At 52.3% G+C, this 15,589-nt stretch overlaps 1 protein-coding gene across 10 annotated transcripts in view; it reads left to right on the top strand.

The window, feature by feature from the left end:
* The first annotated feature begins 219 nt into the window (after positions 1-219).
* LOC128336042 (maestro heat-like repeat-containing protein family member 2A) overlaps positions 220-15,589 on the top strand; it is a 93,058-nt gene continuing 77,688 nt past the window's right edge. For 8 of the 10 annotated variants that reach the window (XM_053275159.1, XM_053275165.1, XM_053275162.1 and 5 more), the window contains exons 1-15: positions 220-345; positions 1,311-1,402; positions 1,644-1,786; positions 2,058-2,183; positions 3,328-3,490; positions 5,873-5,971; positions 7,073-7,224; positions 7,569-7,715; positions 8,774-8,866; positions 9,317-9,401; positions 9,571-9,684; positions 11,243-11,316; positions 12,741-12,860; positions 14,034-14,144; positions 14,405-14,543. In XM_053275159.1, the coding sequence (XP_053131134.1) occupies positions 299-345; positions 1,311-1,402; positions 1,644-1,786; positions 2,058-2,183; positions 3,328-3,490; positions 5,873-5,971; positions 7,073-7,224; positions 7,569-7,715; positions 8,774-8,866; positions 9,317-9,401; positions 9,571-9,684; positions 11,243-11,316; positions 12,741-12,860; positions 14,034-14,144; positions 14,405-14,543 (1,705 nt within the window). In that variant the 5' untranslated portion in view covers positions 220-298. The remainder of the gene's footprint in view (positions 346-1,310; positions 1,403-1,643; positions 1,787-2,057; positions 2,184-3,327; positions 3,491-5,872; positions 5,972-7,072; positions 7,225-7,568; positions 7,716-8,773; positions 8,867-9,316; positions 9,402-9,570; positions 9,685-11,242; positions 11,317-12,740; positions 12,861-14,033; positions 14,145-14,404; positions 14,544-15,589) is intronic. The other 2 variants (XM_053275160.1, XM_053275166.1) reach the window with 2 other exon arrangements.

Raw genomic sequence — 15,589 nt, forward strand, 5'->3', positions numbered from 1 at the left:
GCTGCCAGCCAGTGCAAACAATGTTGAGCTAGATGGACCAAGGGTCAGACTCCATATGAGCCACATTTCTGGGTCTGGCTCGTGGATTCCCAGAGCAGCCACTGTGCTCTGATCCCTGTCTGTCTTCGTGTGAGAGGCTCCGGCTGAAGTGGCCAAGGGCCTCTCCGTTGCCTAGTGATGTCACAGAGCCCTCTGGAGGCAGCTGTTCCGTGGGCCAAGGTCACCCTGACTTTGACTCTTGATCCAAGATTGCTCCGGCCCAGCCAGCCTCTCTCGGGAAGGGCCTCGTTTCTGGGGGATGAGCGAGACACAAGCCAGATCCTCAGCCAGCAGGACCATTGCAAAGTGAGCGGGACAATTACGGGGCCCCAGACCCCCCTCTGCGGCAGGAAGCCCTCCTCCTCCTCCTCCTGCCCTTGTTAGTCACTCGCTGGTTTTGCCGTCTTTGAGGTTGGATTGTTTTCGGCAAACCCACAGGTCCCTGTTAGGACTTGACGGCCGCCGTCTTGAATCTGGGAAAGGGCTGGATTTTTGACTTTGCCTGTTATGAATGTTCCAACTTGAGCTTTGTGTTTGGAGAGAGAGTTTTGATACTGAGCTTAAGTAGTCCAGAAACCGGGCCCACACATTTTGGATGTCGGTCCCATCTCGGGACGAATGCCCATAGTGCTTTTTGGCAACACCCGCCCCCCTAGAGATGGAAAAGAGGGATGGCATTGTTGCACTGACCACTTTCTATGGGTGATCACCCCTTCTTTATCCCCACCCCCAAACCATGATGGTCAGATTGCAGACCGTTTTGCACAGAGGAATGGGTCAGGGTCACCAAGAACAAAGGGTGGCCCTCTCTCCATCTTTGGAGGACACGCTGGCCCATTTTCGTTTCTGTTCCTCTGGCAACATGGGTTCAGTTTGATAGCCGTCTTTTCTGTTTTTCAAACTTTTCAAAGCGTTTACGACATGGGTGCAAAATCTGTCCCCTGCGGGCCTGTCGGTCAGGGCCATAAAAACAAAAGAAGATCCTGAAAGCTGCCAGTCCTGCAATGTGCTTGCCTCTTTTCCATCTCTGGGGTGGAGCCCTGGTCCAAAATCACCTTTTGAGATGGCCCCACCCCTCCAAGTGGGCTCCTGTGCCCACATCCACACAGCTTCCCTCCTGATGCCTCCTGAGTGGGACCTCAGGTGTGGCTTGAACTTGGAGATCGATTTGGGGAGTCCCAGGTTTCCCCCCTAGTGGCTCTGGGAAAGGAAGAACAGCCGCTGTGCCATGATGAGGAGGGAGTGAACCAGGTGGAATTGCTTCTCTCCAGTGCAGCCCCAGGCTCTTTCCCTACTGGAGAGAGAACACGCACTCAGGTGCACGATGAAGCCGTGGATATCGCTGGGGCACCATCCTGTGGAGGTAAGGGAGGCCCCCAGGGCTGGAAGGGGGCTGGGGGACCATATCTGGCTTAACCTTCTCCTCCAGGACAGGAGAGCTGAGGGCTAAAGCTCCTACCAGCAGATGTCCCCTTTTCAACACACACCCCACAGGAAGGACATGCGATGGTGGTCCTTCCTTCAAGCCACGGCCTGGCCAGAGTGGATTAGCACCATCCCTGCTTGCTTGACGTCCGCTGTCTCCCTTCTGGTCCTCTGCCCAGGTCTCCACTACCCCATCCGCCACCTCTTGGAGCTGCCGGAGGAGTCAAGCCCCAAGGAGGTGGTCCTCCGGATTGTGCGCGCCGCCCGCCTCCAGCCAGCGGCTGTGATGCCGATCCTCGTGGTGACGCTCCAGCAGGGCCAGGTAAGGCACTCGTGATGCTCGGAGTGACGCTCCAGCAGGGCCAGGGACAGGCTATTCCAGGAAGCGCGAAGGACGTGGCCACACAGCACTTGAACTTGCAGAACTCACTGCAACAAGATGTGGCTGGGGGAGCAGCTAGAGAGGGTGGTTGTCGTCCTGCCATGCTTGGTGGAGGGGGACCTTCCCCTGTTTGGCCACTCTGAGATGCTTGACTGGGTGCACACTCTTTGGTTGGGTGCAGCATCGCTCAGGGACACTCTCCTCCTCACAGGCAAGTGTCTGGCAGAAGGTGGCCGTGTACCGCAGCCTCCGGGCCATGTTGGAGCACGGCCTGGAGGTGGAGCCCGTGCGCGAGTTCATCGCCGCCGCCTCGGAGCAGCTGAGAGCATCTCCGGGGGTAAGGGGGCAGCCTGCAGAGGCTGTTTCTTGTGGCGGAGGGTGGTGGTCAATTTCGGTGATTTCAGAAGGGCACTCCAAGACTCAGCATTTGCGTTTTCTGAAAGCCTTGCAGCTTGGGACATCCCATCCATCTAGGAATGGGCTGTTATTATCCGAAAACAAGGGAGGCCAGTGGCCTGGGGCTCGGTGAGGGAGGAGAGCCGGTCTTGTGGTAGTGAGCATGAATGGTCCCCTTTGCTAAGCTGGGTCTGTCCTGGTTTTCAGTTGGATGGGTGACTATATGTGAGCGCTGGAAGATATTCCCCTTCGGGAACGTGGCCGTAGCTCAGTGGTAGAGCCTCTGCTTTGCCTGCAGAAGGTCCCTGGTTTCCTCCCTGGCAGCATCTCCAGGTAGGGCTGGGAGAGATGCCTGCCTGGAACTCTGGAGAACTGCTGCCAGTCAGAGCAGACACTCCTGGGAACTTACCCTCCTAAGGACCTTAGCTCAACTCTGGAGAGCTGCTGCCAGTCAGGGTAGATAATCCTGAGGAAGAGGGACCAAAAGTCTGACTCAGCCAATGGCAGCTTCCTATTGCCCCACGGTTTGGGGTATGGGGCTGTAGTTCAGTGGTGGAGCATCTGCTGAAGGTCCCAGGGTCATTCCCTACCAGCATCTCCAGGAGATCCCTGCCTGAAACCCTGGAGAGCCGCTGCCAGTCAGTGGGGATGTTAGTGAGCAAGATGGGCCAATGGTCATACTCAGTAAATGGCAGCTTTCTGTGTTTCCTGCTTTTTGGATGGGTTCGTAGCTCAGTTCAGGTTTTCAGGATGGGGTCGTAGCAGGTTCCTGGAGCACCTGCTTTGCACGCAAGAGGCCTCGGGTTCAATCCCTGGCAGTATCTCCAGGTAGGGGCTGAGTCAGACCAAGGGCCAAAAGCCACAGAGCTGCAACCCAAAAGGCACAGAAGCAAGACGACTCCGAACACAGGATGTTGAAACCGAATTGTAACATCATTAATCCTTAAAACTGAATCGTAGGTCCCACCTCGCTCACCCAACAATGCCATCCTCACTGGAGAAGCGCTGCCTACGGTAGCTGCCTACGGTTCTTGGCTGCTGCTCTGCCCCTTCCCAGGCAGCTGACCTCGGTCCCTCCCCAGCAGGAGACGCCCCGGGAGCTCCAGCTGGCTGCCAGCAATGCTCTGGCCACCTTCGCCCGCGGCCACTTCAACCCCATCATGATGGAGCTCCAGAGGCAGCTGAGGCCCTTTGCGCAGCCCCACGAGTTCACCCTCCTCACCTTGGGCAAGATTGCGGCTGCCAACGGTAGGGGGCCGGCGGGTGGGGCCAGGGACCAGAGGGACCAGAGGCTGGCTCCTCTCTCTACTACAACCCACCAGACCTCCATGGAGATCCAAAGGCCAGATCTGGTTACTGCGGCTTCCAGCGGTCCCTAGAAGAGGAAGCTGGTGGAGGGAGGGATTCCCAGAGGTTGTGGACTACAACTCCCAGAATCCCCAAGCACAAGCCATGGCAGCTGGGGATTCTGGGAGTTGTAGTCCACAACATCTGGGAATCCCTGTTTGAGGGGACACTGAAGGGAGGCTGCTGGTCAGCTGGGCTCCCGCCCGGTAGCCAGCCCTTGGTTTGCCCTGCCCAGACATTCGCCTTCCTGCTGACGTGGATCCTGGCTGGTCTCTCTGCTTGCCTGGAGACTTGCCTGTCCCTCTCCTGGCCTTGCCTCAGCGAGGAGAGTGAAGGGAGTGTGGATATTCCAGGAGAGTGGATAGCTGGGAGCTTCCCTCTCTTCTCTGGAGTAGACTGAAGGATGGGGCTGTAGCTCAGTGGTAGAGCATCTGCTTTGCATGTAGAAGGTCCCAGGTTCACTCCCTGGCAGCATCTCCATCTTGGGCTGGGAAAGACTCCTGCCCGGAACCTTGGAGAGTTGCTGCCAGTCAGTGTAGGTAATACTGAGCTAGATAGACCAAGGGTCTGACTCAGTAGGCAGCAGCTTCCTAGGGGATGGGGCCGTAGCTCAGTGGCAGAGCATCTGCTTTGCCTATAGAAGGTACCCGGTTCCCTCCCTGGCAGCATCTCCAGGTAGGGCTGAGAGAGACTCCTGCCTGCAACCTTGGAGAGCTGCTGCCAGTCAGTGTAGACAAGACTGAACCCGATGGACCAAATCAGTACAAGGCAGCTACCTGTGAGGAGAAGTACTGCAATCCAGTGGTGGAGCATCTGCTTTCCATCTGGAAGCCCCCCGGGTTGGATCTCTGGCAGCGTTAGAGTGCTGGACTAGATATGGGGAGACCCGAGTTCAAATCCCCATTCAGCCATGAGACTAGCTGGGTGACTCTGGGCCAGTCACTTCTCTCCCAGCCTAACCTACTTCACAGGGTTGTTGTGAGAAAGAAACCTAAGTATGTAGTACACCGCTCTGGGCTCCTTGGAGGAAGAGCGGGATATGAAATGCAAAATAAATAAATAAATATCTCCCAGGAGGGCTGGGAAAGACCCTTGCCTGGAACCTTGGAGAAGTCTCTGCCCGTCCCCCTTGGATGGGACATTCCTGCTGCTTGCCAGAAAGTGGCATTCACTGTGCCTGAGATTTGCAAAAGAGAATTCATCATCATCATGTTTATTTACGGTCATAGACCAAAATTAACATACATAATAATACACGTAATATAGTAATAATATATACATAATATAATCAGGAACATGGACTCATCCTAATCAGCAGTTTCCCGTTTGCATAATCTGGTTTACCATCTGTTGTCTAGCCTTCTTAGCTGCCTCACAGAACTTAGCAACTTTAAATGTTACTTCCTTCTTCTGCTCTGAGAGCAGATAGTTGACGTAAAATGCATCTCAGTCAGTAATGAGGAAATATAACAAGTTCGAAAGTCCCTATAGAAGAGACAGCGGAGTAAGATATGAAAGATAGACTCCTGTTCTCCAGAGCCACAAGGGCATAGTCTCTGCTCTTTTGGGATCCCTCTAAATTTACCTTCTAGTTCAGCTGAAGGTAGCACATTAAATCTGGCCAGTGTGAACATCCTGCGATACTTAGTAATGGTAATCTTATCCAGGTAATTCGCAGGTTTAGTATTATACATTTGTAGACCTAGGAAAACTTCTTTAGAGATTAAAGATCGCTCAGTCTGCATTTCCATATCATAGATCCGCTGCTTTCATATCAGTCTTGCGCGGAAAAAAACCATTTCTAATAAACCATCCAGACTAAAGCCATATAAACTTATTTGGCGAGATATTGACTGCTTCCAACTAGAGTTAAATCTATCAATAAAAATTAGGTGAGCAAGGCCTGTAGAAAAGAAAGACAATCTTAACCAGAAGCTGAGAATGGAAAACCACATCCGGGCTTCCATCTTAGGCATACCAGTTTCAACCCTCAATATTACATTGGGAACACATCTAGGGATCTGTAAAATAGATCTCGAAAACTTTGTCTGAACTACCTCTAGAGGTATGCAGTTAGTATATGGGCCCAAATGCAACCCATAGAGCAACTGAGAGCAGGCTTTAGCTATAAATAGCTTAAGGGCGGCTGGTACAAATTGAGCCCCATCTTGGTGGAAATATGATTGGATGGCCAATGCCGATTTACATGCATTTGGGGGCAAAAGAGAATTATTCCCTGCTTGAGCCCCTGCCCCCTGTCTCTGTGATTCTCCCTCTCTGCAGTGTATGGCTACGTTCCCTTCTTGGGCATCACCCTGACTACCATGCAGACGGTCACCCGCCGGCTGGAGGATTCCGGGAGGCGCCGGGCCCTTTGTACAGGTGAGTGTAGTGACACACACACACACACACCCGCAAGCTTCAGTGGGGCTGCTCCCAACTCCTCCAGCCCCACTGAGTCACCACTGAGCACACTTGGATTCGGGATAGGGATGTCAGAGCGCCAGGTGCTGAAGGCTGTAGCTCAGGGGTAGAGCCTCTGCTCTGCCCGCAGAAGGTCCCCAGTTCAGTCCTTGGCAGCATCTCCAGGTAGGGCTGGGAAAGGCTCCTGCCTGGTGCCTTAGAGAGCTGCTGCCAATCAGTGCAGACGCTGCTGATGGATCAATGGTCTGACTCAGTAGAAGGCCACTTCCTGGGTTCCCTGCAGCATCTCCAGGTAGGACTGAGCCCCTCCTAACTGAGTAAAGAGACACCTTTTAAAGTGGTGGTTCTCTTACATTTAGCAGGGGGAGAGCAACTGGCCCTATCCATCCCCAGCACAGCATCCCTCCAGTGGCTGTTGCTAGTGTCCATCGTGTTTCTTTTTTAGATTGTGAACCCTCTGGGGAAAGGGATCTTATCTATCTATCTATCTACCTACCTATCTACCTATCTATCTATCTATCAATCATTCTAGGGTAACTGCTTTGAGAACCTTTGTTGAACACCAGTATATAAGCATTTTTATAAAATTTAAATATTTTTAACAGTATGAAAAATCCGTACATGCTGAACTGGGACTGGTTAGGGCCGGTTGATCAGATGACTGTTTATTAAGGCATCAGGAACTCTGTGTGTGTGTGTGTGTGTGTGTGTGTGTGTGTGTGTGTGTGTGTGTGTGTTTTAAGGAAAAAAATCATTGTCAATGTTCTGCAAATGAGGGAGACATTTGCATGGGGAATTTTCTGGAAAACCTTCCAGATATTTCAGATCACTATCTATTAGGGCATCAGGAAAATGTGGACAGTAGGATTTTGGTTTATTTGTTTGTTTTTTGAGGGGAAAATTAATGCAAATTAATGAGGGGGGAATTTTCCAGATATTTCCCCGGAAATTTCTCCCTTTCACCTATTTCTGGAAAGCTTTGCACTAACCAGCTCCACCCTGTTCCTCTCTCTTCTTCCCTGCCCCTCTCTGCCCACCACGCATGCACACACCTCCAAGCCCTGGGGCAGATGTGTGGGGCAATTCGGATCTACCTGCGGAGCTGGGAGAAGAGCTCCTATCCCCGGATCAGTGTCCAGCAGTTCTCTGCCTACCTTCTCCCGCTCTATACCTGCCTCAGTCGCACCTGGCTACCTGCCAGCGACTCCCAGGTGAGGTTCCCATCAGGTAGGCCTTGTCCTCTCCTAATGGACTCTATGCTACAACTCTCTCTGGTTTTGGAGCAGGGGCTGTGGGGTGGCTGTTCTGTCCCCCACAGGGAGTTCATTCCAAAGTTTTGGGGGACAGCTATAGAAAAGGCCTGGCCCTTTCTTTTAGACCGTAAGCTCTTTGGGGACAGGGAACCCTCAATTTTTTTTAAAAAAATATTTTTCTGTGTAAACCGCGTTGAGAGCATTGGCTGAAAAGCAGTATATAGATATTTGTCATAGTTTTCTTAAGATATTGGGGGCTGGAGTCATGGGGGCTGTCCACCCCACTCTTCCATCTATTCCAGCAGGTCAAGCTGGCGATTCTGAAGGCACTGGGTCCCATGCTGAGCATCCTGCTGCCCAGGACAGAGTTCCAGGCGCAGATTTTTGATGACATCTCTTTGCTCTTGGCACAGTACGAAAGCAACGCCCAAGACCTTTACGTCACAAAGGTAAGGGCTGTTAGGGTCACTGCCACGAACAGGGTCAAGGACGCTAAGCTTGGCTGCTGTTAACTATTTGCTTTGATTCGATTCGATCCAATCCAATTCGATCAGGCTTTCGAAGAATTCTAGGGTCTGTCAATCTGCATTGATTCATGCCAGATATTAGCAAATAGAAGCAAAAGCGAGGGAGAACCCTGGGGTTAGAGTGTCAGACCCGGGTTCAGATCCCCACTTAGCCATAAAAACTCACTAAGGGATCTTGTGCCAGTTATTTTCGCTCAGCCTAACCTATTTTACAGGTTTTTTTTGTCTGGATAAAATTTGGGTGGGGGCACATACACCACTCTGCCTTCCTTAGAAGAAGGGCGAGTCCTTGGAAGAAGGGTGGGGAATTTTTTTAAAAAATTGTTTCCTTTAATCATTTCAAACCTTAAGAATGTAAAACCAGCCCTGCTGGATCATGCCCAAGAAGGCCCATCTAGTCCAGCGTCCTGTTTCCCACAGTGGCCCACCAGATGCCCCTGAGAAGCCCACAGTCAAGAGGGGAGGGCAGGCCTTCTTTCCTGCGGTTGCTGAAATGCCCAGTCTAACATTCCTGGGGTGTTGTTTGTCCCTAAATTGGGCCCGACTCACTCTCCCACACACCCCTATTTTACTTGTCTGCTTCTTCCCCATTTCACCCCATGTGTTTCTGTCTGCTGCTTCTCCGGCCATAAGACTATAGGGAGCTGCCTCTGGTCCGTCTAGCCCAGCATTGTCTACCCAGACTGGCAGCAGCTTCTCCCAGGTTGCAGGCAGGAGTTTCTCCCAGCCCTCCCTTGGAGATGCTGCCAGGGAGGGAAAGCAGGAACCTTCTGCTCTTCCCAGAGCAGATTCTCCATCCCCGAAGAGGAATCTCTTCCAGTGCTCACACATGGAGTCTCCCATCCACATGCAAACCAAGGTGGGACCCTGCTTAGCAAAGGGGATGGTTCAGGCTCGCTGCCCCAGGATCAGCTCTCCACCCCCCAGGCCACCTCAGACTCTTCCCAAACGAAAAGGTCCCTTTCTGGTGTTCCTTGCAGATCCTGGCCCAGATTTTGCAAGCTTCTCTCGCCAACAACAACCCAATCCCGAGGAGGCACGTGGAACCCCTTGCTTGCGCTCTGACCCGCCAGGTAGGACGGGACAGACGGGTGAGCAGGGAAACCGGCCGACACGACACAGGGGTGTTGGTGGAGTTGATGTGTTGGGAAGGGCAGACGTCCAAAAACACCTTTTCACTTGGATGGAAAGCAGGGCAAAGATGATTTCACGGCCCTGCTAATCAGACGACAAGCACGGACTATCTGAGGGGGAAAGAGGGAGGCAATCCTTTTGTGATGATTGAAGCATAGGAGGAACAGATTGTTCTGCGTTGCTCCCAATGGCGGGACTCTAGAAAATTCCCGACCTGTAAGGGCTGTGTGACAGTGGAACAGGCCGCCACATGAAGCAGTGGGTTCAGGCCTTCACTGGAGGTTTTGAAACGCAGACAGGCAGTCATTGGCCAGGGGTCAGGCTGACCGATGGCCAAAATGTGTGGGCCTGGCGCTCATGGGCGATCCGGTGCGCTCTTCTTTCCCTAGATCTGTCCCAGGGGAGAGAAAAGATCTCCCAGCTGTCACACGAGGGAGAACCACGCTGAAATCTCTCACATCTTCCTGCAACTAGGTATGGTTGTGAGAAGAACGCAGATTTCCCAGGCAGTGCTGGTCAAACCGCAGATCAGAGCCTGGCTAGTTAAATGCTGTTGAAGCACCATAGCGGTTTGACCAGGATCAGTTTGAAACACACATGCATACTCACTAACGGCAGGATCTGCATCTTTCCCTCCATGCAGCTCGTTTGCACCCCACGGCCCTGCTGGGGTTCTTCCAAAGGGAGCTAGAGGCTCACCAGGAGGAGATGTGCGTGGCCCTGCTGGTCTTGCTGTCCAGGATCGTCGGCGCCCAGCGTGAGAGAGGCTGCCAGAGCCCAGGGCTTAACTGCAGCACAGCTGGCTTCTTGCCTCGGAAGCCCCCTTTCTGCCCATGCTCCCTTCAGGCAGTCCTCTTCCCCTCATAAGGACGTGATTAGGAGAAGAGAGCTGGACTTGTGGTAGCCAGCATAACTTGTCCCCATAGCTAAGCAGGGTCTGGTTGCATCTGAATGGGAGACTTGATGTGTGAGCCCTGGAAGAGATTCCCCTCAGGGGATGGAGCTGCTCTGGGAAGAGAATCTAGGTTCCAAGTTCCCTCCCTGGCAGCATCTCCAAGAGAGGGCTGAGAGAGATTCCTGCCTGTAATCTTGGAGAAGCCGCTGCCCGTCTGTGAAGACAATCCTGAGCTAGGTGGACCAAAGGCCTGACTCAGTATATGGCAGCTTCCTATGTTCCTATATTCCTATGGTTCAAACCATCCTGCCCTTCACTTTGGTTCTTACGCCAGCCAATCAGATGCCTCCGAGAAGCCCGCAAGCCCAGGGCGTGGAGGCAAGAGCCCTCTCTTGACGTTGCTCCACCGGAACCTGATATTCAGGGCTAGACTGCCCCTGGACACAGAGGTTCTCCTGGGGCAGGGGACTAAATGTGCAAGCTTGGAAGCTGGCCTTGCGGTAGCAAGCAGGACTTGTCCCCTTTGCTAAGCAGGCTCCACCCTGGTTTGCATATGAATGGGAGACTACTTCTGTGAACACTGGAAGATATTCCCCGCAGGGGTTGGAGCTGCTCTGGGAAGAGCACTTGCCTGCTTGTGTGCAGAAAGTTCCAAGTTCCCTCCCAGGCCGCATCTCCAAGCTCGGGCTGAGAGAGATTCCTGCCTGCAACCTTGGAGAAGCTGCTGCCAGTCTGTGTAGACGATACTGAGCTAGATGGACTTATGGTCTGACTCAGTATATGGCAGCTTCCTATGTTCCTATTTAACTATCCTAATAGCTGTCAATAAACTTCCTCCTCCTCCTCCATGAATATGTCTAATTCTCATAATCCCAGCGGTCCTGGTTGAAGAACTAATCAGGATTACGGAGCTCTGATAGTTAACCAGGATTGCTGAGTTGGTTGTGAGAACACAGATTTCACAGGCAATTCTGGTCAAACCACAGATCAGATTCTGGTTGGTTAAATGCTGTTTGACCAGGATTCTCTGGGAAATCTGCATTCCCACCACCAGCTCCATGGGGCTCAGCCATCCTGGTTAACCCTTCAGTCAGAGTTGCCGTGATTGTGAGAACGTGGCCTACTTGTGTGAAGAAGCCATTTCTTTTGTCTCCTGCCCATGAGTTTCACTGGAGACCCCAAGTCCATATCCTTATGATATCCTTTTTGAGATGGGTGTGGAACACAGGATCATGTGGGTGATAACACTGGCCAACCTCGCAGGGCTGTTGTGAAGGGTTAAGGAGATGATGGCTGGAATGACCAGGACAACTTCCTCTCCCTGGAGGTTGGTCCTGCCTGGAACCTTTTATATCCCCAGTGCCCAGTTGGTCCACCTCAGCCTGACTCCCCGTAACCAAGCTGTATCCATCTCTTTCAGTGCCCGAACTCTGGAGCAGGAGGCAGCTGTGTGTGAAGGCAGTGAAGGCCGTGCTGGGTGACGATGGCCCCAAGGTGAGAACCGGAGTGGGGCTTTGGGAAACAGGCCCGGATTCTTGGGTGCTGGTATCGGTTTCCTGTTCCAAAGGCCGATGGACGTTTTTAAGGCAAAGGGCTAAATAAAGGTGGTGGGGATCCTCAGAAACAGGCTCCACCTTCCATTCCCACAGCAATCCTTGCTTTTGCCTATGAAGATGATGTGGCTCCCGGTTCCTGGTTCCTTCTTTGCAAATTCTTGTTTCCCCTTAAATAAGGAACCTGATTCCTGGTTCCCTTTTTTGCAAATTCTTATTTCCCCTTAAATAAGGAACCTGGTTCCTGGTTCCCTTTTTTGCAAATTCTTATTTCCCCTTAAATAAGGAACCTGGTTCCTGGTTCCTTCTTTGCCACAGATATCGAACATCTATCCAAGGGGGCAAGCAGGCTAGAAAGGAATACTTGTGTGCCTGTTTCAAAGCTGGGCAGAACCTCCAACGTGAAGATTAACCTGCCCTTATCTTGTCTGATGATTGCCAAAGATGGCACCTTTAATGGAGCAAACCCCATCCTGAGTTTCTGCCCACAAGATCACCTTTCCAGGGCATATTCACTCTCCTTTGTCATTTCCTAGAGTTTGGCTGCGTTGGAAGCTTCCATATATCAAGTCAGACCTTGATCCCTCTGGTTCAGAGTTGTCTACTCTGACTGGCAGCATCTCCAGGATTCCAAATCAGGAATTTTTTTTGCAGACAGGCACCTTTACTGTGGCAGGAAGTGCCTAGAGTTAAGCCATTCTGAGCACTACCTCAAAGCGCTACTTGCTTAGGAGGTGTATCATGCGCAGTAATTGCGAATCGTCAGGAGCAAAGCTGCATAATGCCATTGGCTATATGAACACATTGTTCTTCTGTCACTGCCCTGGTGTTGCCGTATATGGAGAGATGGTCTTGTGGTTGCCAACATGAATGGTCCCCTTTGCTAAGCAGGGTCCGCCCTGGTTTGCTTTTGAATGGGAGACTGCCTGTGAGCCCTGGAAGAGATTCCCCTCAGGGGATGGAGCCGCTCTGGGAAGAGCATCTAGGCTCCAAGTTCCCTCCCTGGCAGCACCTCCAAGATAAGGCTGGGAAAGATTCCTGCCTGCAACCTTGGAGAAGCCGCTGCCAGTCTGTGCAGACAATGCTGAGCAAGATGGACCAAGAGTCTGACTCAGTACATGGCAGCTTCCTATACATTCCCTCATATGAGCTCCTCTCCAGCCAAAGTGTAGCGGAGCTGCCTTCAATTGCTGCTTGAAGAGATGGCAGGGATTGAACCGGCGACCTTTTGGACACAAAGCAAGTGGCCTGCCACAGAGCTGCAGCCATTGCCCAGGGGAGGATGGGCCTGCTGCCATTTGGGCGTCAGCCCCATCCCTCCTCCCCGCTCCAAAGTGGCCCCTTTTTCTCTGCCCTGGCCGCCAGGTCCGCCTCGCCACCCTGCAAGCCATTGGCCAGCTGCTGTGCACTGGCTACCTGGAGAGAGTGGAAGGCTGGCCGCTGAACTACATCTCCCTGCAGCTGGCCGTGTCTGCCCACCAGCTGGTAAGGAGCATCCTTGGTGCCCATGTGGCTTTGGGGGGGATTGTGGCCGTGGGGAAGGAAGGCCATATGACTCCTGTGTGGAAAGAACGACTGAAACGTGGCTGCCGATACGTTTCCGGGCAAAAGACAAGGTGCTGCTTATTACCTTAAAGTCAAGTGTGCTGTCGAGTCGATTTCGACTCCTGTCGCCCACAAAGCCCTGTGGTTGTCTTTGGTAGTATACAGGAGAGGTTTGCCATTGCCTCCTCCCGCGCAGCATGAGAGGATGCCTTCCAGCATCTTCCTGTATCGCTGCTGCCCGATAGAGGTGTTTCCCGACCCCAACCCGTCTGGCGGCTACTTGAGAACGGGCCTTCTCAATTGCTGCCCCTGGACTTTGGAACGCACGCCCTAGTGAAATAAGAGCCTCCCCATCTCTGGCAACTTTTTAAAAGGCCCGGATGACCTTTTGATTCACCCCGGCTTTCAATTAGATCTCTTTGGTTTTACATTTTTAATGTGGGTTTTGAATGCTCTAAATGTTTAAATGGTTTTTATTGTTCAATTGATTTAGTTTTGATTTTAATAGTGAATTGCTTGTAATTGTTTTTATTTTGAGGTAAACCGCCCTGAGCCCTTCTTGGAAGGGTGGCATATAAATCAAATAAGTAAGTAAGTAAATAAGGACATAAGAACAGCCTTGCTGGGTCAGGCTTTGAGCCCATCTGGTCCAGCAACATTACAGTAGCCTGCCAGAAGGACACAGGCAAAGGTGAGGCCAGGTGATGGTGGCCATCATCACATCCTGTGGCAGAGAGTTCCACAGGTGAATTGTGCACTGTGTGAAGGACTTCCTTCCACGCCATTCTGTACATGGTGCTTTAGAGGTTAGCCATGGTGCTTTAGAGCAGGGATTCTCAGCGTTGGGTCTCCAGATGTTCTTGTACTTCAACTCCCATAATCCCCAGGCCCAGCGGCCTTTGGTTGGGGATTATGGGAGCTGAAGTCCAATAACATCTGGGGACCCAACGTTGAGAATCCCTGCTTTAGACGTTAGCCTTTTTGAAAAGATGCAGGTCCCTGCCCCGAGGAGCATACCGGCTTTAAAATGGGAGCTTTCCCAGACCAGATTGCCCACTGTCTGGTGGAGCTTGGTCATGTGATGAGTGAACTCTCCCTTCTTCCCATCCTCAGGGCCACCCGACGCCTGGCCTGCCGTTGGGCGGGCTGGAGGAGAAGACGATCCAGAGAGCGAGCATGGAGGTGCTCTGTGAAGCTGTTACTTCCAAGAGGGGGACAAGTCAGGTCAGGGGCCCTGATGCTTGTTTTGCAGAGAGGGGGGAGAAGATGGGAGGCTGGGATGGAGAGGGGAGAAGAGGGAGGTGGGGGCTCCACAAATCTGGGCAATTCAGAATCACGGCATAAGCGTTTCACTGCATGGAGACACCTCCAGATTGGTTCTCTGTAGTGGCAACATTTGACCAAGGATCTGACTCAGTAGAAGGCAGCCTCCTCTGTTCCTAGGAGCAGACGCCAAGCCCGCCATCCTCTCCCTCCCTTTGCAGGAGCTCTGGACCAAGATGCTCAGCTTCCTCCTACAGCCGCACTACACCGACTCTGCCACGCCCCTGTGCCGTGGCCTGACTCTGTTGGCCTGTGAGCGGCTGCGGTGGGTGGTCGGTGAGCAGAGCAACTTGAAGCCAGGTGGGTACCAGAATGCCCAGCATTCATCCCCCCAGGGATGCCATCAAGCAACATATCCTGGAATCCTGCATTGTTTGTTTGTTTTTGTTCAATTTTTGTTCGTTTAGACAGAGAACGTAGAGTTACCCTCTCATCACTGAATCTGCCCACCTGAGTAGACCGTCTGGGAGGGCCCTGCTCCGCATGCCAACGCCGAGGACCGTTTATTGAGCATGCAGGACAGGGCCTTCTCGGTGGTTGCCCCCAGGCTGTGGAACCCGGTCTCAGCCGAGACCCACACAGCTCCCTCTCTCACTGCCCTGAAGAGGAAAGTGAAGACTGCCCGGGCTTTGGGCCAACCAGCTGTCATTTGCTCTCTCTCTTTAGCTGCATCTGTTCTGTTTCTGTGTATTTATTGAACTGTTTTTATCTTGCTGCTAACTGTCTCTGCAATCTTAGGACAAAGGGCAGTATATAAAATATAAATCAATGTAATCACCCGCCAGCCCCTGCTACTTGAGCCAGCCCCACTGCCTTGGTGCTGATTAAGCGACTCCTTCATAACAATGAGTAGAATCGTAAAATGTCAGCGTGCAAAAAGGGCCTTAGAGGCCATCTAGTCCAACCCCCAGCTCAGTGCAGGAAATTGCAACAGCGTCCATATATAATCACAGCGTTGGAACGACCTTGGAAACGTATTTACTTACTTCATACCTGTATTAAACAGGAGGTGCCATCACTGCTCTAGGCAGGGAAGCCTACAAATGTAGCCTTAGTTCACTAGCCAGCCGGTCTTCTGCCCTTTGCACTGGGAGAGGGTAAGAAACGGGGAACCCTCTCTGATATCTTGGCAAGTTTTCCTGCTGTTTCTTTCCTTCTCAAGAGTGGCAGGGGAAATGAGTCATCTGAGGAGAACTTGGTATCATTCAGAGCATGGAAGCTTGGTGCCTCCAGGCCTAAGGGTCTTGTAGGAACCTAGGAAGCTGCCATATACCGAGTCAGACTGTTGGTCTATCTAGCTCAGGATTGTCTACCCAGACTGGCAGTGGCTTCTTCAGGTTTGGAGG

Source organism: Hemicordylus capensis, chromosome 12 (genome assembly GCF_027244095.1).
Source record: "Hemicordylus capensis ecotype Gifberg chromosome 12, rHemCap1.1.pri, whole genome shotgun sequence".
Classification (NCBI taxonomy): domain Eukaryota; kingdom Metazoa; phylum Chordata; class Lepidosauria; order Squamata; family Cordylidae; genus Hemicordylus; species Hemicordylus capensis.